General features: G+C 41.8%; 3 protein-coding genes and 1 pseudogene across 3 annotated transcripts; all 4 read left to right on the forward strand.

Annotated features, from left to right (window-relative positions):
* Positions 1-6006: 6006 nt before the first annotated feature.
* On the forward strand, positions 6007-7847 carry LOC102719030 (UDP-glycosyltransferase 91C1-like). Its single transcript, XM_015839068.2, has 2 exons — positions 6007-6510; positions 6594-7847. The coding sequence occupies exons 1-2, from the start codon at positions 6037-6039 to the stop codon at positions 7584-7586; spliced, it is 1467 nt and encodes a 488-aa protein (XP_015694554.2). The 5' UTR covers positions 6007-6036; the 3' UTR covers positions 7587-7847.
* A 4279-nt stretch (positions 7848-12126) lies between these two features.
* LOC102709382 (UDP-glycosyltransferase 91C1-like) lies at positions 12127-14396 on the forward strand. The gene is made up of 2 exons (XM_040525860.1): positions 12127-12594; positions 13371-14396. Exons 1-2 carry the CDS (start codon positions 12127-12129, stop codon positions 14394-14396), a joined length of 1494 nt encoding a protein of 497 aa, XP_040381794.1.
* A 2759-nt stretch (positions 14397-17155) lies between these two features.
* On the forward strand, positions 17156-21225 carry LOC102719313 (annotated as a pseudogene).
* Positions 21226-23308: 2083 nt separating this feature from the next.
* Positions 23309-26404, forward strand: LOC107305570 (putative UDP-rhamnose:rhamnosyltransferase 1). Its single transcript, XM_040526286.1, has 2 exons — positions 23309-23849; positions 25083-26404. Exons 1-2 carry the CDS (start codon positions 23370-23372, stop codon positions 26145-26147), a joined length of 1545 nt encoding a protein of 514 aa, XP_040382220.1. The 5' UTR covers positions 23309-23369; the 3' UTR covers positions 26148-26404.
* The last annotated feature ends 1238 nt before the right edge of the window (positions 26405-27642 follow it).

A 27642-nucleotide genomic window follows, 5' to 3' on the forward strand; every position in this document is an offset into this window, starting at 1 on the left:
CACTTGCAACTTGAGCTTCAGTTATCTTCCTTTGTGACCTTAACTGGTGAGCTTGGCTTCTAGTGGCGAGAGCATGGTTATGTTCGGGCATAAAGTGGTAGACAGAATATAATCTATCTATAAGACTTATCTTCATAGATGCTTGGCACTTGCATCGAGTTTCTGGTCGACTAAAACTATTACCGTAGCCCGAAGTTTCTGCTCTCTTGTCAATGCCTCTAGTTCCTGTTAATCCAATGACTTGTTTGTAATCTAATATAACCAATGAAACATATCATCAAACCAAAAATAAAAAATAAAATACCTTCACGAGAACAACAAAATGTCCTATTCTTTATAATTTTGGAATCCACAAAATTATGATAGCTGCTTCTTCTAATGCTGAAACCCTTCTCACGGGCATATGCATTGTAATAGTCATAAGCTTCTTGTTCAGAGTAAAATTTCATTCCGACTTTTGGCGTCATGTCTTTAGGAGCTTCTGTTGTTTGTGAATGTGCATTTCTTCCATGGTCCTAATTTTATTTGTTGTATTTACCATGAAAAATTATAAAAAGAAGGGGGGAATGATCAATACAGTTTCATTTTACTTGTTTTCATATGCACACATGCATGCCCATAACTATGAAAATTGATCCATGAAGCAATTCAACTCATCTAAAAAAATTTAAGTGACAATATATTATTCTTACCTTCGGTATTTGCTCTGTTCCCAGGCTAGCAAATGGATCATGGGGGTTCGTGAGATCTGAGAATGACTTTGTTGCTGCAGATGCATCATGTTGTTGTGATGCCCTAGATGAAGAAATCGTGATGTTGTCTTCCATGGTGACAGGATCTTGGATGATGCCAGAGGTTTGATATCAGATAGATTAGTTTTCCACGATGGATATGTATTGTACAGAGAAGGCAGCGGTGCCTGTAACTTTGTTTCCCGCCACCAATTCTCTCTATTTGGCGTCATAATTCTGTTAGCTAAATTAATTGTGTTTCCATTTACCGTGGCGTTTCCATTTACTGGGTGTATGACTTAACGACGTTTACATAAACGGAGACAGATAAAGCATGAATAAAGCGACGACACCTGGCAGGAATAGGGAAGGAAACAGATAATCGAAACAGGGAAGCCGTGTTCCTGCCAGCCGCACCGCCCGTCCGGCACCTCCGCGCCGCCTGACCACGTAGACTCTCTGCACTTACTAGCTGAAAAGAGAATTCTTTAATTAGACAATGACAAGCCAACCATGCTCTCATGGTTATTAGCACTGATACGACAAACCAACCACTTAAATAATTGACACTCATTACATGCTTTTCTTCCTAAAAGATACGATTATGAATTATAATTCTAGATCGATGATACCAAGAAAACTAATTAAAACACCAGACTGGAGATAGAGATAACATAATCCCAAACCTCTATGGTTGGTGAAGGATGCAAGTCGCATGTGTTACTTGACGCCGAGCGGGCGACCAGGGCACAACGGTCGCCGGGGCACCGGGCGCGACGGCGAGCGGCCGCGGGGCGGAGCAGGCGATGGCGGCCGGGAATGGGCCTGGCCGGCGGCGGGACGGCGTGCGGCAGCGTCGCCGGTCGGCACTGGACCGTGAGTAGCTCACGCGGAGACTTCTCTTTTCGTTGCACGTGAAACTCACAGGCGGAGGCGTGAGAGAAAACTAGCGTCGTACTTCCTAAATGTCAAGTGAAACGCGCAAACGAGGGGATATGACAAATTGCCAAAATTTAGAAACTCGGATGATAAACTGTTGGAGGCAGTGTTTTACACTTTGCCAAAAAAACAGAGGTAGCATGTTAGGATGAGAAGCTGTTGAAGTTGCTACAAGAACATCAATATACTAGTCAAATCGCTTTTCGTTAACATCTTACTATCGTGATAACCTCAATATAATAGTCAAATCACTCTTTGTACCTAAATTTAGCTAGTGTCAAAAAAGCTGTAGTTTTAGGAGACTACCTATTCCTATGCTATTCCCTCATTTCAAAATGTAAGACTATATAGCGTTGTCTAGATTTATATGGATGCTAATAAATCTATACATATATATATATATATATATCAATGGATGAATTTAGACAAGTGTAAAAAGTCTTATAATATAAAAAATAAATATAGTAGTATCTACTTTATAGTATTAAAACTAGGTTACGTCACATCTATTTAATTGAATTTAATATTTCAAGATGACGTATAGCTAAGAGTAACCGATAGACCAAGCTGACTAGGGCCTCGTTGGTATGAGCTGGTAAGATAATTTATCTCTCTCGTTTTTCGCGCACACGTCTTCCAAACAGGTAAATGGTGTATTTTTGTAAAAAAATTTTATAGGAAAGTTATTTTAAAAAATCATATTAATATATTTTTTATTTTTAAATAATTAATAATTAATTAATCATATACTAATCTATTATTACGTTTTCTGCGCCGGTGAGTTAACTTACTCTCTTCACTCACGAATGCGGCCTAACTAAGTTTGGCTAGCCTCATCCTCTCTTTCCCATGTTTTCCTTTTTCTGATTTGGCTAGTCTGGGATATTCAGCTATGATTTAGTAGTGTATATAGAAAATATGACTAGTGAATCATTTTGCTAGCATGATTAGGCTAGTTGCTTGGATATGCTCTAAGGCATTGTAGATGATTTGTACAATAATGTGTTAAAACACACTGTATTAAGGCCATTGAAGTGATTTATTTTGTAGTTACTCTCATTGTCCTCAAATATAAAGGATTGAAATATTCAAAATTTTGTATCTAATGTGGATTTTGGTTTTTTATTGGCATGCTTCTCGAGTTCCAAAATAATGTTTCATGCAGAAAATTTCAATAAAAAGTTTATCATCTGAACTTTCTAAATTAAGTTTTCACTTCGTATTAGTTAATTCACTCGTTTATACTTTTAAATACTTATCATAAATATCAAGTAATCCTTCAGTTCCTCAATCTTAGCTATCTCAATTTTCTAACACTGCTTATTCTCAGTTCTCCTGTTCGGTTACTCTAGGAAAGAGAGTTGGCAGTTTATATGAGGAATTAATGAGATTGGTTTGAGAATTTGATATTTTAAGTTCTGATTCTTTATTGTTTTTTTGTAACTTGAGGGAAGAGGGTTAGGAGTTTAGACGATGAATTAATTGTGAAGAGATTAGTATGACAATTTGATTTTCCAATTTCAGTCCCTTGTTTGATATAGATGTAGGAAGTGATGAGAATTAGCATGGAGTTTCGATAGAAAGTGGATTTTAAATGAAAAAAAAGGATGATTGAGATATGTGGTAGACAATGTAAATAGAAAATTCCCTTCAAACTTTCAGCCGCATGTATTAAAAACCTGGGATGGAATATCTCCCTCAAATCCCCATACCTATCCACCCACCAAAAAAGAAAAAAAATCAAGAAATTAATAGCCTCGTTCTTCTAAATTTCCAACCCTTATTTTTTATTAGAATTAACTCATATTTATTTCTGCATTTGAGTTACTCGTTTTTATTTCCGTATCTCGCTAAAAAATGCAAATCAAATATAATAAGAGCACTATTGGTCCATATCTCGTTTTCACCCTATCGAGGAGGGGTGCACATTAGTAGTTTGAGAATGGGACATTTCAACAAAAGGATAGAAAAACTCATTGTTTTGGAAAACGAAATGCATATGTTCGATGGAGAGGGTGCCATCAAAGATTATACTAAATATAGATAATTAATCATAATCATGTGAATATATGTACACATATGACAATGACAATACTCCTAATTTCAGAGATGTTTAAAAGCTTAGCATTAAATAAAATGGACCTATTTATAGTATTATTAATTTGAGCAACCAAGAAAAATTATGTGCTAAAGATTGATAAGTTTAGTTCCTTTTCATAGATAAAACGTACAAAACATGCAATAAAATATGAAATTATACCCCACCAATTTCATATTATAATGCAATTTAGATTTATTAAGCCAAACCTTTTTAAGTTTAACCAAGTTCATATAAAAAATATAACAATATTTTTAATACAAAATTAATATATTATAAAAATATATCTTAACAGGACTAATTTGGTATTGTGAAAGTTAGTAAATTTTTTCTATAGATTTGAACTTTGAGATGTTTAACTTAGAATAAATCCAAAGTAACTTTTAATATAAAATGAATAGAGCAGCACAAATAGTCACATAACTATACGTAGTTGCCGATGGTAGAAATGACAAAGTGCCGAACGTAGTAAAATTGAATTTCTTGTTGCAGTCCAAATGAGCTGGTTGTTGTGGGCTGGACTGTCCTAATTATACATACATATTATATGGATGAATAGAGCAAAAATAATTATTTATCTAAATAAGGCCACGCAACATTCATTAACACCAAATAATTTTCAGATCAACCACGTCACCCCAATAAATAGCTGAGTCGGCTATTCTCCACGACACTATAGTAACATAAATGAGAAAACTACGTGAATGGAAGTGAGACATGAATCTATAATACAGAAATGGAAAACATATCTAATAGGAGAAGAGGAGCTATGGATAGCACCACACAAACAACAAAAGCAGATAAAAGGTTTTTAAGAGATTGGAGCGACTTATTTTTCTTATAAAACAGAGTCATGGCCTCATGGGTGTATGCAATCCTACATAAAATTTTATTCCCTATATCTATCTAGTGAATCAATCAAATGTTTGTATAAGAAAAAAAAAGGAATTCTTAGAAAGTTGAATTCTCTAAAATTCTATAACAATCCTCTATTTTAAAGGGGGCTTAATTAAGGAGGCATGTAGCGTTAGTTGGATTAAAGCATTCGGTTGGACGACACATGGTGCTGCTGGTGTATTTAAGCGCACCGACGGATTCAGTGTATGCCTAAAGTTACTAAATGCGTATTAATATATAAAAGGGTAACCAATGGATAAGAATATATATATATATAAAGTCCTATATATAAAAATTAATCAAAATTTGTATAAAATTGCTCTTATACACAATAAATCATCCCACCAAATTTGATAAATTTTTATAGTACGAACAAGAGTTAAAAAATTTTAGGTTCAAGTTTATACATACTAAATGGGTGTGAATAAAATGGGCAAAATAAGTAATACCCTCCTTTATCCAAAATCTCAATAGATATCCGGACGTAGCACTGTTTTTAATATAAAATTTAATACATTAAAAATAGTGTCACCTTATATGGTATCTCTATCGAGAAAATGCTTAAATAATATGGGGATAGATACGGGGTGGAAGGAATAGCCGGTGTTAGGTCACTGGCACCCACTGTAGCTTCACTCTTCTCTGCATCATCGATGGGAGACACTGAGAGCCATATTTCTGTACACGCATAATGCGATAGAAGTATCCATGTGCTGTTTATTTTTCCTGGCATTTAGGTAGAAATCAGATATTTCCCACTGAAGGCTATCTGTTCTTAATGCCATTGCAAGCATAGATCGCTAATCCGTTTGTTACTGAGCTTTGTTTAACATGTCCAGATCATGTACTACTTACCTAAACAAGCTCGTGAAACGCGCTGTATTATTTATTTGCTTACTGCAACTGTGAATCTATATTTAATCGTTCGTCTAATTTAAATTTTTTAAGAAATATTTTCATCATAATAAAATAACTAATAATTATATAAATTTTTAAATTAGATGACTGATTAAATATAAACTTAAAGTTTGATGGACATAAAAAACATACTATCTCCGTTTCATAATATAAGATAATTGACTTTTTTGGTTGTAATGTTTAACCATTCGTCTTATTTAAAAATTTAGTAAAAATATAAAAAAATGACAAGTTGTGCCTAAAGTTCTTTTTATAATAAAGTAAGTCATAAGCAAAATAAATAATATTTCCATAATTTTTTGAATAAAACAAATGATCAATCATAGCAACTAAAAAGTCAAACATCTTGCGTTAAGAAACGGAGGGAGTAATAAGAAAGAAGAGGGAGTATATACACAGGAGAATACTAATACAATCATCGAAGGTCTCATCACATCTCCAAAGAAACCAGCCATGGGAGCGACCGGAGAGGTGGCGGCGGCTGCTGCTTCGTCTTCTCCGCTCCACCTCGTGGTGTTCCCATGGCTGGCCTTCGGCCACATGATCCCGTTCCTCGAGCTCTCCAAGCGGCTGGCCAGGCGCGGCCTCGCCGTCACCTTCGTGTCCACGCCGAGGAACGCCGCGAGGCTGGCCGCGGTCCCTCCGGCGCTGTCCGCCCACCTGCGCGTCGTGTCGCTCGACCTCCCGGCCGTCGACGGCCTGCCGGAGGGCGCCGAGTCGACGGCCGACGTGCCGCCGGAGATGGTGGGCCTCCTCAAGAAGGCGTTCGATGGCCTCGCCGCGCCCTTCGCCGACCTTGTCGCGAAGGCCTGTGCAGACGGGGAATCCGCCGCCGCTGCCACCGCCACCGGGTTCTCGAGGAAGCCGGACTGGATCATACTCGACTTCGCGCAGAACTGGATATGGCCGATCGCCGAGAAGCACGAAGTGAGCTCAAGAACTTCTCCGTTTTGAAAAGAACCCTTACCATTTTCGACTAGAGAGATCACTACCTTCTTTTTGTCTCAAAGATCCCGTGCGCCATGTTCTCCATCTTCCCGGCGGCGATGTTGGCCTTCGCCGGCGGAAGAGAACACAACCTGGCTCACCCACGCACCGCGCCGGAGGACTGCATGGTCCAGCCGCCATGGATCCCTTTCCCGTCCAACGTCGCCTTCCGGCGGCGCCACCTAGCGGAGTGGATAGCCGCCATCTTCCGGCCAAACGCCTCCGGCGTGTCCGACGCCGACCGCTTCTGGGAGATGGAGCGCAACTGCTGCCGCCTCATCATCCACCGCAGCTGCCCCGAAGCGGAGCCGCAGCTGTTCCCGCTCCTCACCGAGCTCTTCGCCAAGCCATCCGTAGCTGCCGGCGTCCTCATGCCCACCGACGATGACGTCGCCAGCAGCACGTCGTCCGACCACGAGCACTCTTTCGCGCCGGCGATGCAGTGGCTGGAGAAGCAGCCGGAGAAGTCCGTCATCTACGTCGCGCTCGGGAGCGAGGCGCCGCTGACGGCGGACCACGTGCGCGAGCTCGCGCTCGGGCTGGAGCTCGCCGGCGTGCGCTTCCTCTGGGCGCTCGGCGGCGGCGCGCCCCTCCTCCCCGACGGGTTCGAGCGACGCGTCGCCGCGCGCGGCGTGGTGTGCGCGCGGTGGGTGCCGCAGCTGCGCGTGCTGGCGCACCGCGCGGTGGGCGGCTTCCTGACGCACTGCGGCTGGAGCTCCATCTTCGAGAGCCTCCGGTTCGCGCTCCCGCTGGTGATGCTGCCGCTCTTCGCCGACCAGGGGCTGGGCGTGCAGGCGCTGCCGGCGAGGGAGATCGGCGTCGAGGTGGAGTGGAGCGACGACGGGTCGTCGTTCCACCGGAGCGCCGTCGCGGCGGCCGTGCGGCAGGTGATGCTGGAGGAGAAGGGGAAGGAGCTGGCCCGCAGGGCGGAGGAGCTGCGCGGCGTTCTTGGAGACGAGGCGCGGCAGGATGCGTACCTCGACGAGCTTGTTGGCTACTTGCAACGCTACAAATAACAGTTTGATCACCGTGCTGCGTATTCTAAATTCTCGAGGAGACGTTCTTTCGTCTCGTCTATTGTATCTTATCTAAACTATTATAATAAAATTTAAATAAAGTAGATGATATTGTCTCGCGGGTTTAGAATTGTTTACATATGGCTTACTTTTTAAAGTGCAATGAGAATTAATCCCATAAATTTCTGTATATTTGGGATGTTGTGTACTCTGTCGATAACATGTTATCTTGTTGCCTAAGGGAAAGGAACTGCAGTTTAGATGAACATCATATTCTTCCCAGGAAAGGCGATGTTATATCATATAAAATTTCAAGATAAAACTTGATCTTTGTTTTTGTTTTTGGGTGATTGTTTGGCTAAACGAAGTATTTACAAATGAAAAATAATTTGTTAACAAAATTTTTATATATGCTAAGGATGAAAATTAAATTTTGGTGAGAAAATCCCAAAATCAAACTCCAAATTTAAGGTTGAACAACCGTATGTTCCTGAGGCAATGTGAAAATAGATTCTACTCCCCGTAGAGGATATTCCCTTGTATTTTAATCTATTTTCACAGATTATACTAATATCCAATCTATTTTCAGCACCGCCTTATAAGCAATCTAATCGTGTGATTAATTAATTTTGCAAGGCCACAACCGAGTTAAAGACTGGACAGAAAAGTTTGGAGCGTTCATCTCCTCCTGAAGCTGGACCGTTTGAATTTGGATCCTAACATAAGGTGCTGTCACATCTATTTGCTTCCATATAACATATCAGATGCTAACAAATTTATCTATCTTATAAGACCAAAGGAGCTTTTGTCAATACACTTGATACTCCACCTGTTAACCCTTCTGTGCCAAGCAAAAGTGCAAGCAAAAAAAGGTACCTATGAATAGCTTGCTACAGCGCATCAGTGATTGATGCTTACAATATTGCTAATTTAATTGGCTGTTATAACTTATGACCTAATATTACACTTATAACTTATAACCTAATATTACCCAGGACCACCACTCTACCTTCAGTTCCAGCTCCACAAAGGATAAAAGGTAAACCCCCTATTTCTTGACAGTACAATACCTAAGCATTTTGACAGCCATAACAGAGGACCAATATATAACTATAGACAAGGTTTTGGTCTGTAAAATTAATTTTTTTTTCGTGCAGTGAATGAGATGCTTGTTGGATCCAACCATCCAACATATATTTTGGATGTTTGTACAAAGCCTATGTCCACTGCTAGAAGAAAGAAGGCAGCCAAAATAAAGCTATAAAGTAATGAGCAAGACTCTTTTGCTAAGGACCTACATCCTAATATTAATGTACATAGGTGGTCCTGCTGCTATCACCTTTACTAGAACATATGCTATGTTAAATACTAAGGGTGTGTTTGGTTGGTGGGATATGCCTGGATGAGAGATGACCCGTCCAGGTTTTTGGTGCGTTTGGTTCGTGGGCGAAACTGGATATGGTGGCCTAGAAAAGGAATATTCCACGAAGATGCTGGATGGATGTATCCGGCCAAATTGGCCGGATTAGCTCATCAACCTTCACGAACCATGATCATTAGTGATTGTTTAGTGATAATTAGCTTGTTTTGATATTAATTAGTAACTACCAAGTTTAAATTAGTGTTAATTAATGATAATAGATATATTTAATTGATAATTTATATTAATTATGATAAAATCTATAATGATTAATTTATATTATTATTTATTAGTAATTCGATATGTCCATCCCATCCATCCTCATCCATTCAACCAAACAAAAATTTTGGTCATCTCATCCATCTAACTAAACATAAAACTGGATCACTATATCTCTAAAAATATGGATGGTCATATCCCATCCCACCTTGACCACCATCCAAACGGATCCTAACAGAACTATTGTGTGTGTCCTACAACCAATTATGACATATATAGCTATCAATGCTCCATCCTGCCAGCTACATAATTCCAATGAAATCAGGTTTGCAGGCCACTGCTATTTAAAATGTAGCGTGCACTTCTACCACTGTGCTTGCTTCTTAAATTTTGGTATGCATCTTCATTAATCTAGGCACATAAATTTGATCATTTCATCCATACCTGTGTTTACCCCACCATTGAAGCTCTATAGTTCATCCATGCTAAATACAAGACAAGATAGCAAAGAGAAAGTAAATGCACCATGTTTATGTTTTAGTGCTATGTTCCCCAGATTTACAGTGCTAATGATTCCAGGCTTTTGGTATTCAAATTTTCTCATGTTAATCAATATAATGTATCGTTAGTATTATGCTAGAAATTCAATTTTGATTAACTTGTGCATCATAGATAGAACAATATAAATGCTAGTGACTTAATATACAAATATTTCAATAAAAACCCATAATGCATCTTAGTCGCATTTTAAAATCTAATAAAATTGATCTTGTGTTGTTGAATGTTTTTTATTTTTCTGTGCCAAGTATGAAGCAATTACCACGATTCATCAACCTAATAAATCTTTCGTACAACAAAATATTATGTTCAAATTAGTGTCTTAATTATAGGATGGTTAGGTCTAAGAACTTGGAATCTTTATCCCCGCTTATAATGCTTTTATTGTTCATAGTGCTTCATTTCATGATGTGAATTAGTCCTCGTATCTTGCACAACTATTAACTTATACATCACAACGGAACACTTCTTTTTTCACCACACTAAGAAAAATAATTACAATAGCAAATTCTCCTAAAGATATAAGCTAAAACTAATCGCAGACTGGCATTTTTATGCAATGGGTGCAGCGTGTGAAAGCACGCTTTTCCTGCTAGTGTCTATTAAACCAGTAGTGGAATGTCCGTCCTTCATAAATTTAAGTTTTTCAGCTAAACTGGCTGGTATATGAATCTATATGGCATTATTAAAATATGACTTTTTTAGTGTTGACTATTTTTTTCTGGATACTAATAAATCCATACATAAGTACAAAATATATACGTGGAAAGTCTTATGATTTATATAATTTAAAACAAATGGAGTATATGTTACGGGCATACAGATTCATAAACCAGCCAGTTTAACTTGAAAACTTAAACTGATTAAAATAAGTGATCACATGGATCACATGGTATACGAATATGATTGCACTTCACTGGTGACACTTTATTATAGAATATGACTTTTTAATCTTGACTATTTTTTTCTAGATAGTACTAAATCTAAATCTATACATAAGTACCCAAGTTCCTTTCTTTTATTTCTCTATATATTATGAGAAAATCTAAAAAATACCATTGATAAACATTTAAGTCTAAGAAATGCCATTGACGAATGCAAGTTATAAGAAATACCATCGTATAAACGAATTTGTCTGAGAAATGTTATCGACGTTAGGGTTCCATCCATTTCCGCCGATAAAAACACTGTTCATGCTATAGCAAACGGAACCCTAACGGCAATGATATTTTTTAGATAAATTCGTTTGTACGATAACATTTCTTAAAACTCACACTCGTCGATGGTATTTTTTAGAATTAAGTGTTTGTCAATGCCATTTGTTAGATTTTCTCATATATTATTGTGGGGCATAGAAATTACACACAACTTCTTTCATTCAACATGTCGGATGGCACGTCCCACGTTAACACCATTGGGTAGAGGTAGAGAACACTAATAAGGGTAGGGGAACAACGAACCACTTCCTGCAGAGCTACAATACATCAGTCTTAGAAGAAATGATGCTTGTTCCCATTGCAACAAAATGAAGTGTTTCAATTCTAATAATGAATTTGTAACTTTATGTTGCAACATTAGGCAATCCTTTAGTAGAAACTTTTATCTAGAAACAGCAACATTGGAGCTTTCAAGTGTCTAGAATACCAATCACATGTTGGGTCTAGGGATAAAACCCTAATCTTCACCATCTAATTCAAGCTCTACTAAGAGGAAGGAAAACAACAGCAATATAAGGATGATTATTTTCGTTATAGGAAATCTCCTCTCACACTAGTAAGGTGGTACTGAACTTTTGCTAGTTCATGTTTTTTACGAATCATATTTTTACATGGTTAACGTGTGTAAGGGCATGTTTATATATATAAATATCATTGGTAGGTAGGAAAGATCACCATCTTAGTTTTAGTTCAACCAAAATTTCATTAATAAGCAGCCTCGTGCATCACATTCTCAATTATTATTTGCACTTAATTCATTAATATGATAGTATGTATAGCATATATAATAATACAAGCCAGCATATTAATATTACTACCTCCATTCCTAAATATTTGACACCGTTGACTTTTTTATAAACATTTGATTACTTGTCTTATTTAAATTTTTTTGTCAAATATGTAAAACTATATATATACATAAAAGTATATATTTAAGAATAAATAAAATAATATAAAAAATAATTAATAATTACGTAATTTTTTGAATAAAACAAATAGTCAAATGTGTATAAAAAAGCAAATAGCTGCAAACATCTTAAAAAGGAGGGAGTATATCTCAAGTGCAGTATACTACATTAGCTATTTCATGGCGAGTACAACACCTACGATCTCCAAGAAGCCAGCCATGGCGGCCACGCCTGCTTCTTCTTCTTCTTCTTCTTCTTCTCCACTCCACATCGTGGTGTTTCCATGGCTGGCCTTCGGTCACATAATCCCCTTCCTCGAGCTCTCCAAGCGGCTGGCCAGGCGAGGCCTCGCCGTCACCTTCGTCTCCACGAGGCGGAACGCCGACAGGCTGGGCGCGATCCCTCCGGCGCTGTCCACCCACCTCCGCGTCGTGCCGCTGGACCTTCCGGCCGTCGACGGCCTGGCGGACGGCGCCGAGTCGACGGCCGACGTCCCGCCGGAGAAGGTCGGGCTCCTCAAGAAGGCGTTCGACGGCCTCGCGGCGCCCTTCGCTAGCCTTGTCGCCGAGGCCGCCTGTGCCACCGGAGGTGTCGCCGCCGCCTCCTCCAAGTTCTCGAGGAAGCCGGACTGGATCATACTCGACTTTGCCCAGAACTGGATATGGCCGATCGCCGAGGAGCACGAGGTGAGCTCGAAACTCCTTTTAGCACACGTGAGGACATCCACCTATTTTTTTTATGCTATTTAAATACTCATTAAAAGTATAAGAAAATTAATAAGAGAGATTAAGACGAGATATATGATCACTTCATAAATATAAAAGTTCAAATTTGACTTTTATAACTTACAATAAATAATAAATTAAATTGAAACTAATATACAAACATTAGAAGTCAAATTTGATCTTAAATGTTCATAGAGTGATACTGATATATCTCATAGTAACCTATCTTCTTAATTTTTTTTTATTTTCTAGTGGAGCTTTTTTATTATCTTGAAAAAATATCTTGAGGTAACACTTTTTTAGTGTAAAAATATGGTGCCTTGAGATAAAGTGAGTACCAAAATTTTGCACTAAAACTTTTGCTACCTTAAAATGCTTTTTAAGAATGGTAAAAAAATCTTTTCGAATAACTATTTAGATGACATGCAAGCAACCAGTGACAGAGCTGTTTCATTCAAGGGGATTCCTGAAAACCCCCTCAAAAAAAATTTATCTAGAATTTATTAATTTTCAATATATATGTATTCTCTCAATCCAAATTTAGGCACTTGTTGTAGTTTAAATCTAATCCAAAGTATAAAAAACAAATGAGCGTACCCCTCTATTCCCCTAGCTTCGCCCTTAAGCAATGGGTGAACATCCCACATGTATGCTAAAAGGTATCTTCCCAAACTCATGTTGGTGATGTAAACGAGACGACACTAATTCATTGCTTTTCTTTCTCTTTGGTTTTGAAGATCCCATGTGCCATATTCTCCATCTTCCCAGCGGCCATGGTGGCCTTCGTTGGCCCAAAACAAGAGAACCTAGCTCACCGGCGTACAAAGGCAGAGGACTACATGGTGCCGCCGCCATGGATCCCCTTTCCCTCCACCGTCGCGTACCGACGGCGGCACGAGGCGAAGTGGGTCGCGGCTGGGTTCAGGCCCAATGCCTCCGGCGTGTCCGACAGCGACCGTTTCTGGCAGTCGGAGCGTCCCTCCTGTCGCCTCATCATCTGCCGCAGTTGCCCCGAGGCGGAGCCGAGGCTGTTCCCACTCCTCACCAAGCTCTTCGCTAAGCCGGTCGTCCCCGCCGGCCTCCTTATGCCTCCTAGTGTCGACGACGACGATGTCGGTGTGTACACCGCAACGTCCGACCAGTCCTTCACGCCAGCCATGAAGTGGCTGGACGATCAGCCTGACAGGTCGATCATCTATGTCGCTTTGGGGAGCGAGGCGCCACTGACCCAGGACCAGGTGCGCGAGCTCGCCCATGGGCTGGAGCTCTCCGGCGTTCGTTTCCTCTGGGCGCTCCGTCCGCCGAGCTGGCACGCCGACAGCGACACCGTCGGCACCGTCCTCCCGAATGGGTTCGAGTTGCGCGTCGCGCCGCGCGGCGTGATCTCTGCCCGGTGGGTTCCTCAGCTCCACGTGCTGGCGCACCGCGCGGTGGGTGGGTTCCTGACGCACTGCGGCTGGAGCTCCATCTTCGAGAGCCTCCGGTTCGCGCTGCCGCTAGTGCTGCTGCCACTCTTCGCCGACCAGGGCCTGGGCGTGCAGGCGCTGCCGGCGAGGGACATCGGCGTGGAGGTGGCGAGGAATGACGCCGACGGGTCGTTCCGTAGAGACGACGTGGCGGCGGCGGTGCGGCGGGTGATGGTGGAGGAGGAGGGGAAGACGTTGGCTCGTAGGGCTAAAGAGTTGCGTGACATTCTCGGAGACAAGCAGCGGCAGGAGGTGTACCTTGACGAGCTTGTTAGCTACTTGCAGTGCTACAAATGACTTTTGATTACCAAGATTTGCTCTATTCCAACAAAAAGTACCTCAAGATATCGGTATCTCACGGTACCCAATCGTTTCTAATCATTAGACCTAATAATGTCTATCCTACTCAGCTAGGTCCAATGGTGAAAAACGATTTAGTACAGTGAGATACCAATACCTCGAGATATTTTTTGTTGGACCGTAACAAATCTCTTGATTATCATGCTCTCTCCAATCTACCACACTCATAATGGCCATGTTCTTGTGTGCAGTTACACATACAATGGACAAAGTAATGTCTTTTCACATCTTAATAAAATTATGTAAATACAGTGAAAAATTTGTGCTAATAAAAGATATCTAAGGCCAAACATATATAATCAATAATGATTCGACACGGGTGCCCGATTTTGTGTGGAAAATCGGATGCCTGTGTCACCTCCCTCCACTGCATCCATGGCACCCGAACGGGGCCCTCTCTACGGAGAATATGAATCCATGGCACCATACCTCCCACCGTGCGGCTACTTCTGCATGCATACCTAGCTCTCATCTCTCCTATGACAACATGCATGCACATCATATTATAAGATCTTTAAATATATTTTTGTTATAAACTGTATGTTCAATCCGGTTGTATCATTGTATTTGTTATATAATTAATTCTTCATAATAAGATTTGGTTATATTTCTCTGATAATATTATTTTCTATTTCTCTTGCAATTGATCTTTTTAGTGTTGCATATAATATTGTTTCAATGTTATGTTACACTAGGTTTTTTTTGGCATTCATACCTTCATCTTACATGTCTTATAGATACATTGATGTTTCATCAGTCGAGGAAAGATGCTTCATATGTGAAAGAAAGAAATCTTTCAACACGATTCAATTATGTTTCAATATTTCAACATATTGACACACTTTTCATATTGTGGTGAAATTTTTTTTCTATTAGCAGTGGGACATCGAAGATCGATGTTTCATCTTTAAAAACTAATGTTTCATGCCCATAAGCAAAAATATTTGACATAATTATATTCGTCCGATCTTTTGCAAAGAATCAGGTGGATCCATATATAATCTTTCAATTAACATAATTATATGCTATGTTGAATGGCATGAAAGTAAGGTTGCATCATCGGTAAATTAGTTGGCTATATCAACAAAAAAATATTTGAAAAGAAATGGTGGTCACAAAAAAATATTTGAAAAGAAATGGTGGGTTTTTTTTGCTGGTTAAGCTGAACAGAGCATAGTTTTATCGAAAATAGCTGATATATATGTGTAGGCATTGATGAACATCTGAAGCTAGCTGACACATACATGTCCTCTATGTTTATTTATGTTAAAAGGGAAATAGGGGATAGTTTCGACAAAATTGTTTTTGTGTGGCATGATTGTACGATTGCAACAGAAGAAAACTACTCTCACATGAAAATGGTACGACAAATACACCGAGAATAGAACCATTCTAATACTAAGTTAGCGTCAGCATGTCAAAGAAAACCAGTCAAGAGTGGGGCTAATTTTCATAATGGCAATGGTTTGATGTTCAAGAATTGATCGATAATTTCCAGTTATGAAGTTCAATGTGGATAACGAGCGATTTCGAAATTTAGCTAGGGTTGTTTCTAGTTTTATCAACTTCAGTGTTGTAATGTCCTCAAATATATTGATATAGTTCACAAGTTTCTACATGCACTACTAGAGCACATCTTACTCGTATAACCCTATCAGTAGATTCAATTACTGCGTGGTGAAAACCTGACACTGATAGGAGAATTTTCATCCATCCACCAGATTTTTGCACTCCATATGACCAAGATCCAGGACATGTGAGACTGCTCATCAGTGCTGGTTTGCAAGAAAAACCAGCACTGATGTATTTTATATCGAAGTTTTAGATAGATTGATAGAGAAAGAAAACTACCAGTCTTGGTTATTGAGAGGATAACTGAAAAAAAAAAAAGGCAACCAAGCCGAGTTGATAGAAGCGAGCTGAACCGATCCGATTGAGGAAATAAATATCTTAGGCCCAGTACTCCATGTCCTTGCTGTATTCCAATCCTACCTTCTTCCTCCTCTATTCTATCCCAATGACGACGAGCATCGACCATGCCTCCCCAACGAGAATGTTTAGTAGTTTTACGGTGTGTTCAAGAGGACCGTATTCCTCTTGAAAAAAAGTCATATAGATTTATGTGGACACGTATTCCTATTTCTGCACTTTTTCTATTCATATGGTTTAAAATTCCTCCAAACAAAATATATTTGATAAATAATTTTACAGTTCTTGAGAAGATATCAAGATGTATTAATTTTTTTTTAAAATCTCTTAGTACATAAGGTACCAAGAGGTATCAAATTCTATAAAAATTTAGTACCTCTCGGTATCTACTTAATAACTGTAAAAATGCAAAATGCTCATACTTAATATTTAATATGTTAGAAGTTCAGGTGTTCGGTATTAGCAATTGCCGCGCAACTACGTATGCATTCACCACAAGAATTTGGCAAAATAAAATGTTGTGCCATATGCACACAGTTAGCTAATATTTTAGAGCAATTTTTCTATGTTTAAGGAGATACTACGAGGTATAACTGTTTTCTATATAAAATTTAGTAGAAATATGTTTTACATAGAAAATAGTAGTAGCTCCTTAGGTATGAGAAAAATGCTCAGAGACATGGCACGGAAAAAAAATCCATCCTTAGTGAAATCGTTTTGTACTTCTTCCAGAAGCGTAAGGCCTTAATTAGTACCGTATAAAATCATATTGCTATTATTTTTCATGCGTTTGGATTTGCACTGTTATCGCCAATACTACCCCACAAAACACATCCATGTAGTGTGATAGACTGACGTGTTTAATAAGCTCAAATATGTCGTTGGAAGATCAAACAAACAATCGTACTTCAAGGCTGACCGACCACCAAATCGTACGTACGACAGCAATTACAATCGCTAAAATAATCAAACTCGTGTACCGCGCGCATTTGCATTCTCTCTCCAAATATCAGTGATGATTGCATGCATTTCACCGACCTCACAGTATATATAACAACGCGCGTCGAGGTATTCTCACCAAGAACCCCGGCCATGGCGGCGACAAGAGAGGCGGCGGCCGCCGCTGCTGCTGCTTCGTCTCCACCGCCCCACATCGTGGTGTTCCCATGGCTGGCCTTCGGCCACATGATCCCGTTCCTCGAGCTCTCCAAGCGGCTGGCCAGGCGCGGCCACGCCGTCACCTTCGTCTCCACTCCGCGAGGCTGGGCGTGCTCCCTGCGCCGGCGCCGCTGCCGTCGGCCAACCTCCGCGTCGTGTCGCTCGACCTTCCGGCCGTCGACGGTGTTAGGAATTGTCTAGCCTAGCTCAAAACTCTCAGGTTTCAGCTCGCTCACTCTCTGACGAAAACGAATAATTACCGAGCTGCTACAGTAACTGACGAAGAACAGAAGGAAACTGAGCGAGGTTTTTTCTCCTTTCTTCCTTATTATTGATCCGAACTTCACCAGTTCGTTACAAAAATAGAACGATCCGCTAAACCCGCGTGGATCCTATTGAATCGCGCCATCCCACGACTGACCTCACTCGAGTCTGCAGCTACAAACTGAAAAAAACTGAAACTGCTAACTGAAAACTAAAGTCAGTCTACGTCTAAACCGTGAACCCCTCGTGGACACAGCACGAGTCAGGCTCAGAATTATTCAAAGCATAATAAACTGCTAACAACGAGATTATATTCATCAGACGGCCTGCCCGAGGGCGCCGAGTCGACGGCCGACGTCCCGGCGGACAAGGTCGGCCTCCTCAAGAAGGCGTTCGACGGCCTCGCCTCGCCACGCCATTCGCCGGCCTTGTCGCCAAGGCGTGCGCCGTCGGCGGCGGGGAAGCCGCCGCCGCCGCCGGGTTTACGAGAAAGCCGGACTGGATCATACTCGACTTTGCGCAGAACTGGATATGGCCGATTGCTGAGGAGCACGAGGTGAGCTCTAAGCTGACTCGGGGTGATCATGATATTGACCAAAATTTATGCTATTTGACTATTTTCAAAAAGTAAATATGAAAATAGATCAATTTAAAACTTATTTTAAAAATAAATCGTTTTGCTCGCATCGTCAGTGAAGGTGTAGAGGTACTACATCTCCATGCCAGAGCTCGATGGGATTTGATGCCTAAGTACGGCCTATCTAGGGATATGTACCTCAATGACAATCCTATGAATAAAAGATAAAGGACTTCAGCGTGGTCGGGTGGCGCCGAGCGAATGGTCTAGATTTTAAATTGATCTATTTCATAATTTGTTCTCGAAAAGGGTTAAATAAGATTTATTTTATTTTTTAAACATTTTTAATAAATAATTTTATTACTAAACATCAAGAGAAAATATTTTCACTTTATGAAACTTTTGGTCACGTCACCAACATTGACGTGGCAAGATAATACTGTAACACAGAGTATTTGGTATGGTAGTCTTTAGAGATGGCAACGGGTTGGATTTGGTGCGAGCAGAACAATTACCCACCCGTCAACTCAAAGGCTGTGGGTAGAATTCCCTACATGTACCCGTGCCCGCAGGTAAAATCTAATAATCGTACCCGTACTCGTTGGGATTGGTATCAGTCATCTGTTGAGTCTATCATTTCACATGTTAAAATCACATCAAAATAATCATTCCAACATATACAACCAACTAAATATACTGCTGATAATGCAATATTGCACCACACATATAAAGTTTACCAGATACAACATTATTGCTCATAATAAAATATTACAACAAATACAATAAACTAATCATATCAATAATAACAAACCATAGTATATTGTCTGATGTTCAGATTCAACTATTCAATATTACATCACACATTTAAAGTTCAAGACATAGGTCATATCAAAGTTTTTAGCTAAAAGTGAGTATATCACAAATATTATTATATGAATACCATAATACTATCTCCGTCCCATAATAACTTCATTTTTTGATTTCTATGTCTAATATTTGACCATTTGTCTTATTTAAAAAAATTGTAAAAAAAATTAGTCACGTATAAAGTTTCACAAAAAATTTTAAATAAGACGAAGAATTAAAACATTGTATTAAAAACTAAAAAATAAATTTAATATGAGATAGAGATAGTAAATTTTTAACCAAAATTCAATATGTTCACTACATTACGGTACCCAATGGGTTACCCACGGGTGAAAAAAAATACATGTACCCGTCCCCATCAGGATGGGTACCTAGTGGGTACCCGGTACTCATACTCATACTCGAACTGTCATCCCGACTAGTCTCACCATGCCATCGACACCACCATGGCAGCTTTGTACGTCTTGCCACGCTAGTGATACTGAAGTGCCAAGCCTGCCACACCAACCAGTTTACATGGCAGCGTTATTTTACTGCACCATCAACACTGACATGACCAAAAGGTTTATATAGTGAAAATATTTTCTGTTGAGGTTATGTAATAAAATTATTAAATTAAAAATATTTAAAAAAATAAAAAAATCGTCAAATAGTGCAAAAACCGGCGATATCGAAGTGGCGAGCTCTTAGTGGCAATTTCCATGGTCGTTAAATACCTCCCTAATTAATAAATAGGCCATCGTTTTTATCTTTTGTCGTGCAAGATCCCATGCGCCGTTTTCTTCATCATTCCGGTGGCCCTCGTGGCGTTCGTCGGCCCGAAGCAGAAGAACGTGGATCACCCGCGCACAACGACGGAGGACTACATGGTGGCGCCGCCATGGATCCCGTTCCCGTCCACCCTCAAGTACCGGCGCCGCCACGAAGCGGAGTGGATCGCCGCCGCGTTCCGGCCGAACGCCTCCGGAGTGTCCGACGCCGACCGCCTGTGGGGGATGGAGCGCTCCTGCTGCCGCCTCGTCGTGTACCGTAGCTGCCCCGAGGTAGAGCCGCGGCTGTTCCCGCTCCTCACCGAGCTCTTTGCTAAGCCGGCCGTCCCCGCCGGCCTCCTCCTCCCGGCAGCCAACATCGTCGCTGACGACGACAACGACGGTGGCGGCGCCCCAAACGGCACCTCCGAGCTGCCCTTTGTGTCGGCAATGCAGTGGCTGGACAAACAGCCCAACAGATCCGTCATCTACGTCGCGCTCGGGAGCGAGGCGCCTGTCACGGCAGCCAACGTACGCGAGCTCGCGTTTGGGCTCGAGCTTGCCGGCGTGCGCTTCCTCTGGGCGCTCCGTCCTCCTCCGTCTCCGGCCCCGAGCGGCGCCCATGCCGGCGAGCTCCTCCCGAGCGGGTTCGAGCCGCGCGTCGCCACGCGCGGCGTGGTGTGCACAGGGTGGGTGCCGCAGACGCGCGTGCTGGCGCACGCCGCGGTCGGCGCCTTCCTGACGCACTGCGGCTGGGGCTCCACCGTGGAGAGCTTCCACTGCGGCCACCCGCTGGTGATGCTGCCGTTCGTCGTTGACCAGGGGCTGATCGCTCAGGCCATGGCGGAGAGAGGGGTGGGCGTGGAGGTAGGGAGGAACCACGACGACGGCTCGTTCCACCGGGACGCCTTCGCGGCGGCGGTGCGGAGGGTGATGGTGGAGGAGGAGGGGAAGGAACTGGCGCGCAGGGCCAAGGAGCTGCAAGCCATTGTCGGCGACAGGGCACGGCAGGAGCTGTACCTTGACGAGCTTGTCGGCTACTTGCAGCGCTACAAATAATCGCCATTCCTTGCTCTCCTCCTCCTCCTCCTCCATGAACTCAAGCTTTTATCATTAATGGTTCACTGATGATGACGATGTACATGTGAAGTGTTACGTTTATATGGCATGTTAGGAGGTGTAAAGATTCTTGATTGCAATCCCATTCGTTGATGGGATGTCGGTTGTGTAACATTTACTCTGTTAAACATGAGCAATTTTACCATCCTTGAGAAGATATCACTATTTTTTTATAAAATTTAGTACCTTTTATTATCTAAAATAATATTACCTTATGTACTTCTCAAGAATAATAAATTTGCTCGTTAAACATGGGTGAACAAAAGTGAACCTTATCTTGTTTTTCGTGAACATCAGTGGCCTCATCTAGTGGAAAATTGTGGAGGGTTAATTGTATTCGTGTTATTATAAAAATGCACTATCAATAATAAAGATTAGAAACCGGATAAGTATTGTAGAAACTGTTGTAAATTCTAACTATATATGCCATTTAGGCCTATTAATTGGCTGAAATCTAATCCAACATTAATTGGTTTAAACCAATCCAACCCACATCTCCATAAAGTATCATATCAGACCAGACCACCCCACTTCCATTCATCCAACACCCAAACGAAACCAACCATCTTCAACACAACTCTAATTCAACTCACCCCAACCCATTTCACTTTAATGGGTTCAATCCATTCTACATGAATGAACTCCATCCATTGTCCTGAAATTAATGATTTAATCAACGCTGGTCTTGAGCAAGCAGATTCCATTGAAATGGCTTGAGCCCATGATCTCCTCCAATAACAAAGAACAGGAGAAAGCAGCAAACAGCAAAATATAATAGCCAAAATCTGAAATTAGTAATTTTTCTGGTGAATTGAAGGGGCCAAAATGGCTTGGCAGGGCACACGAGATAAAAGAGACAGCGAAATAGAAAATCACATAATTAATGTCATCACAAAGGGGCCAAAATGGCTTGGCATATTCACAAACAAAAAAAATAATATACGTATATGTATTCTTAGCGATTAAAAAAAGAAAAAAACTACTGTAAAAGTAACCTGAAAATTAACTTGAATACCTTAAAATTAACTCCAAATTCAAGGTTAAAAAATTATTTTTTGGTTTATAAGCATAAGAAGCAGTGAAAAGATAGGGGTGAAAATATGACCGTTATATTTTTTTTCCACAATTGTCGATTATGAAATTTTGTGCATTGTCAATGTCTTAATAGAAGTATAATCCACCGTTATATTTTCAGATCTCAAAAGAGGAAGGAAGTGCCTGCCGTTGATCTTAAGGATTTATTTTGGAAAGAGCTGGGTGAAAGAAAGACAATTTAAAATGAAAATCAAGGTGAGGGAAATCTCACCAACAATCCTTTACACGTTTTATATGTTACCAATTTTTGTATGTTGGACAATGTTATGTTGTGATTAATTTAATTAAATATGATCTCATACTTAATTTTGTGTTATACATGATATATATCGTATAATCGTTAAATTTTGACATTATGCGAGTCAATTTTATGATATATACTTATATATATGATATACGAGTCAATTATTAGGATTTGGGGTATACATTTTTTTCCTAATCCTTAACATTTTAAATACCCAACAACTTAAATCTTACGTCCGCCACAGCATGAAGACGGTGGAGTGGAGCAGCTCGGTGGGAGATCAACGCTGATGGAGAGGAAGGACGGAAGGGTTGGGCACGAAGAAGAGGAGGAGGAAGACGCCTGTGTGCAAAGCTGCGCGGAGAGGAGCAGTGCGTGGGGGAGGTCGGCACCGGCCGAAGAAAAGCACACGTGGATGGAGGGGTACGTGGAGCAGCACGGGGGACGATGGTAATGTGATCCTCTTATTTAAGTCAGAGAAACTCGTGTTAGCTCACATATAGGTACATACATAGTGAGATTGATTAGCCAGCCTCCATGTCCATAAGTCAGAGGAACCTCCACATGTAGACGTCGGTGTGTGTTGTTCGTTCCCGTTCGGACAGAAGAGGGTCGTCTTTATAATAATAATAATAATAATAATAATAATAATAATAATAATAATAATAATAATAGTGTCTAAAACGTTCACACGTGCCGGCACGTGCCTCTGCGCGTGCCACGCAGCCATGCACCCGAAGGCCGAAGCCTTGCGCTGTAGCTACCTACCAACTCGATCAACGTATATAAATAGGCAAGCAAGAGCTAGTGCGACGTACGTCAACTCGATCTCACTTACTCTCCCATCTCTAGCTTAATTGCTTCCCGGCCCATACCTTGTTGCCTGCCTCCCCTCGGATCTCTCCTTCATGGACGCCGGGGACGCCGGCGACGGTCGCCGCGGCCGGCGGACGCCGATGCACGTGGTGGTGTTCCCGTGGCTGGCGTTCGGCCACCTCATCCCGTTCCTCGAGCTCGCCAAGCGGCTGGCGGCGCGGGGCCACGCCGCCGTCACCTACGTCTCCACGCCGCGGAACGTCTCGCGCCTGGCCCCCGACGTCCCGCCGGAGCTGTCCGCGACGCTCCGCCTCGTGTCGCTCCCGCTGCCGCGCGTCGACGGCCTGCCCGACGGCGCCGAGTCCACCACCGACGTGCCGAAGGACAAGGTGGGCCTGCTCAAGGCGGCGTTCGACGGCCTCGCCGCGCCCTTCGCCGCCTTCCTCGCCGACGCCTGCGCCGCCGGAGCTGAGGACGACGGCGAAGAGGCAGCTGGGTTTGGCAGGAAGCCCGACTGGATCGTCGTTGATTTCTTCCACCACTGGGTTCCACCCATCGCCGATGAACACAAGGTATATATACTATGTAACCAGCTGCAAGAGCGTATAAAACTTAAAATCAGCTCTAATTTAAGTTTAAAAATTAAAATTTTATCACACAAATATAAGCATAAACGAAAAGATGGAGATATGATGCATGCATCATAAGATGTCACCTGAAGAAGTGAAACCAAATGCAGACAATATATGACGAAAACGACTTGGTTTGATTAATTTTGCAGCATTTGAAAATTAGTACAGTACAGAACATCACCGGCACATATGTACTCATTCAGATTTAACTGGACGCTAGCTAGTTTGGAAACTGGGCGCTGGACATGGTGTTTGGTCATTTTCTTATTCAAAAATTTATGCCAAATATACAAAACTATAAGTTATGTTCAAAGTATATGTCAAAAGATAAATGGTATGTACGTAGCCTTTTTCAGCAAGATGGATGATCAAAACTTCCAAAATCAACTGACTTAAATATTCATAACCGGGTGGGTTATGATATAGCATCCCATAAGAATTGAAGCCTAAGAAAAGGAGAGAAATAAACGGTATGAACTAAACCGGTAATATACTACATGCACAACCTTATTTTGCCCTTCTTGTTTTTTTATAATCGTATATAAAGACCAAGTTTAGACATGCAATTTTGGTGAGGTGGAAGATGTCTCCTTAGTTTATATTGTTAATAATGTTTTTCATAGTTTTTAATACGTTATTTGTGTCATGTATGTAATGAAAAATAAGGGAAGGATATGGAAGAAAGTAACAATGAGGACTGAATTTCTATTCTTCAATCTTTAGAAATAACTTTAACACGTCTTTCTATAAATCGATGGTAGAAAATTTAGTGAGAGCTTAGAAGGTCTCCACAGGATTAGAACATGTAGTGGGTTATATATGGGCAACTCTCCGATGCATTTTACCAGTGGTATTATACTCTCCGGTGTATTTTTTTTGCAATTAAGATTATAATAAAAAGGACGATATTACACCTTCAAATTTCCACTACACTTAATATTGTTGGTAATATAATTTAATCACAGCCGTTCAATAAGCGGTATGAATTAAATTCTACTATCAGTAAAATACACCGAAGTCAGTCCTATTATATAAAAAGATCCTAATAATCTTTCATCGTCAAAAGAACGTAGGCTGATCACTGATCAGAAACACTTATGTCGAATTTGTCACAGTTTTTCACTCCCTCACAAACACATTTGAATGAATGAATGTTTCATGTTGACGACGCAGATTCCATGCGCCAATTTCCTCTCGTTCTCGGCGTCTTTGCTCGCCTTCCATGCCCAGAAATCGCGAGCCGCCAACGCCGCCGACAGCGAGCACCCCCACACGGAGGCCGAGCACTTCATGGCGCCCTCGCCGAGCGCGTCCGGCCACCTCCCGTCCGACCTTGCCTACCGGCGCCACGAGGCCAAGTTCGTCGCCGCCGCATACCAGCCTGACTGCACCGGCATCTCCAACGCCGAGCGCATGAAGCTGCTGCTGCGGCGCTGCCCGATCAGCTTCTTCCGCAGCTGCCCGGAGGCCGAGGGCCCGCCCTGCGAGCTCCTCACCGAGATCTATGGCCGTCGCTTCCTCCCCATCGGCCTCCTCGCGCCCACTGTCCGGTCGAACGGCGGCGGCGGCGGCGATCGCGACGAGGCCGCCGCCGACCTGATGCGCTGGCTGGACGCGCAGCCCGAGAGGTCCGTGCTCTACGCCGCGCTGGGGACGGAGGCGCCGGTGACGACGGACAACGTGCGGGAGCTCGCCCGCGGGCTGGAGCTCTCCGGGCAGCGGTTCCTCTGGGCGCTCCGCGTGCGGGGCACCGGCGGCGACGACGCAGCAGCGACTCCGCCGACGGCGAGAGACGGGCTCCTGCCGGACGGGTTCGAGCGGCGGGTCGCCGGGCGCGGCGTGGTGTGCGCCGGGTGGGTGCCGCAGCTGCGCGTGCTGGCGCACCCGGCGGTGGGCGCGTTCCTGACGCACTGCGGGTGGGGCTCCACCGTGGAGAGCCTCCAGTTCGGGCACCCGCTGGTGATGCTGCCGTTCGTCGGCGACCAGGGCATCGTCGCGCAGGCCATGGTGGCGAAGGGGGTCGGCGCCGAGGTGGCGAGGAACTACGACGACGCGTCGTTCCGCGGCGAGGACGTGGCGGCGGCGGTGCGGCGGGTGATGGTGGGGGAGGAGGGGAAGGTGTTCGACCGAAACGCGAAGCAGCTGCGAACGGCCGCTCTGGACGAGGAGCGCCAAGGGCACTACATCGACGAGATCGTCGAGCACCTACGGGGCTACAAATATGGTGGTGGCGACTGAACAATATGAACCCTTCGAGTGAATTGTGTTTGGAATTTCGGATTCCTTTTCGTATCCAAGTTTTGATTTGAATCCTTTTATGTTTTTTTTTTTAAACTTTGGAGTCTTTTTGTTGAAGCAGTTCCAAGAATAATTCCGAAATTCGTCTGTTTGATCGTGTCACTTCCACGTTCGCAATCGTATGGCTGTACCACTAGCTGTATTGATATACCCAAGCTCGAGAAGGGGGTGAGGGTTCAAACTGAAGTAGAAGGAAGTAAAAGAAAGTCCAGAGTGAAAATAAAGCTACAAAAAATCAAAAATGCAATCTACTCGTTTGCCTTTTTAGTATAATGACTATATATGTGCTCACTTGTTTTAATATGCATTTCTCAGTGTTGTATAAATTCCATACTAATACCAAACAGGGTTTACAAATGCAACGATAGCCGCTAGATTATTGTGGTTATTGAACATGTTGAGCTGAGCCGGTTATCACTTATGAACTACCAATCGACCAAGTTAAAAGATTGAAATCTAAATTCTAAATAGAGGCAAAATATGTCCAAATTCCTTTGCAGGCAGACATCAAGCAGACAAATCCAAATATATGAAAGCACCGACAAGTTTGCATTCACTTGGAAAGTGAGAAGTCATGAAGGCACCGACGACCCAATGATCCTGACACTCTGACTCACGAGGTGTGTACAACAAATAACTACCTCCGTTTTTCGTATTTGACCGTCGTTGATTTTTGACGGATCATTAGTCTTATTTAATATCTTTTTATAATTATTATTTTTTATAATTTAATTTATTATTGAAAACTTTAAGCTTGACTTAAAATTAATTTTAAGTATCTACCCAAAAAAAAAAGTTAAACGCTGATCTAAACATCAATAGCATTAAGGCCTTGTTTAGTTTACAAAAAATGTTTGTAAAAATATCAAATCAAGTTTTTGACACCCATTTAAAGTATTGAATGTACTTTAATTACAAAACAAATTTCAGATTCCACCTGAAAACCGCGAGACGAATCTTTTTAAGTCTAATTAATCCGTTATTAGTACATGTTGGTTACTGTAGCACTTATGAGTAATCACATCTTAATTAGTCTTAAAAGATTCGTCTCATGATTTCCTGCATAACTGTGTAATTAGTTTTAATATTCATATATATTTAATGCTTTATTTAGATGTCTAAAGATTTAATGTGATGTTTTTAGAACTAAATAGGGCGTAAATAAGAAAAAGCCAGAGAGGCTATGTTTGCGTGATCAAAATGTCGAATGCATCATTTCAAGAGGGTAGGCTAACACATGACCAACAGGTAAATATATGATTGTGAGTATGTGTACTATTCATAGTTTAATTTGTTATTTTTTTATAAATTGTATAAGTCATATTTTAACTCACATATTAATCTATCTTAAAAAATATATATTTCCTGATAACTATTTAGATAGCATACAATAAACGAAAAGCCGATGAGAGTATATCCCCTCGAGAGTTTAGAA

This window comes from Oryza brachyantha, chromosome 7 (genome assembly GCF_000231095.2).
Source record: "Oryza brachyantha chromosome 7, ObraRS2, whole genome shotgun sequence".
NCBI classification, from domain to species: Eukaryota; Viridiplantae; Streptophyta; class Magnoliopsida; order Poales; family Poaceae; genus Oryza; species Oryza brachyantha.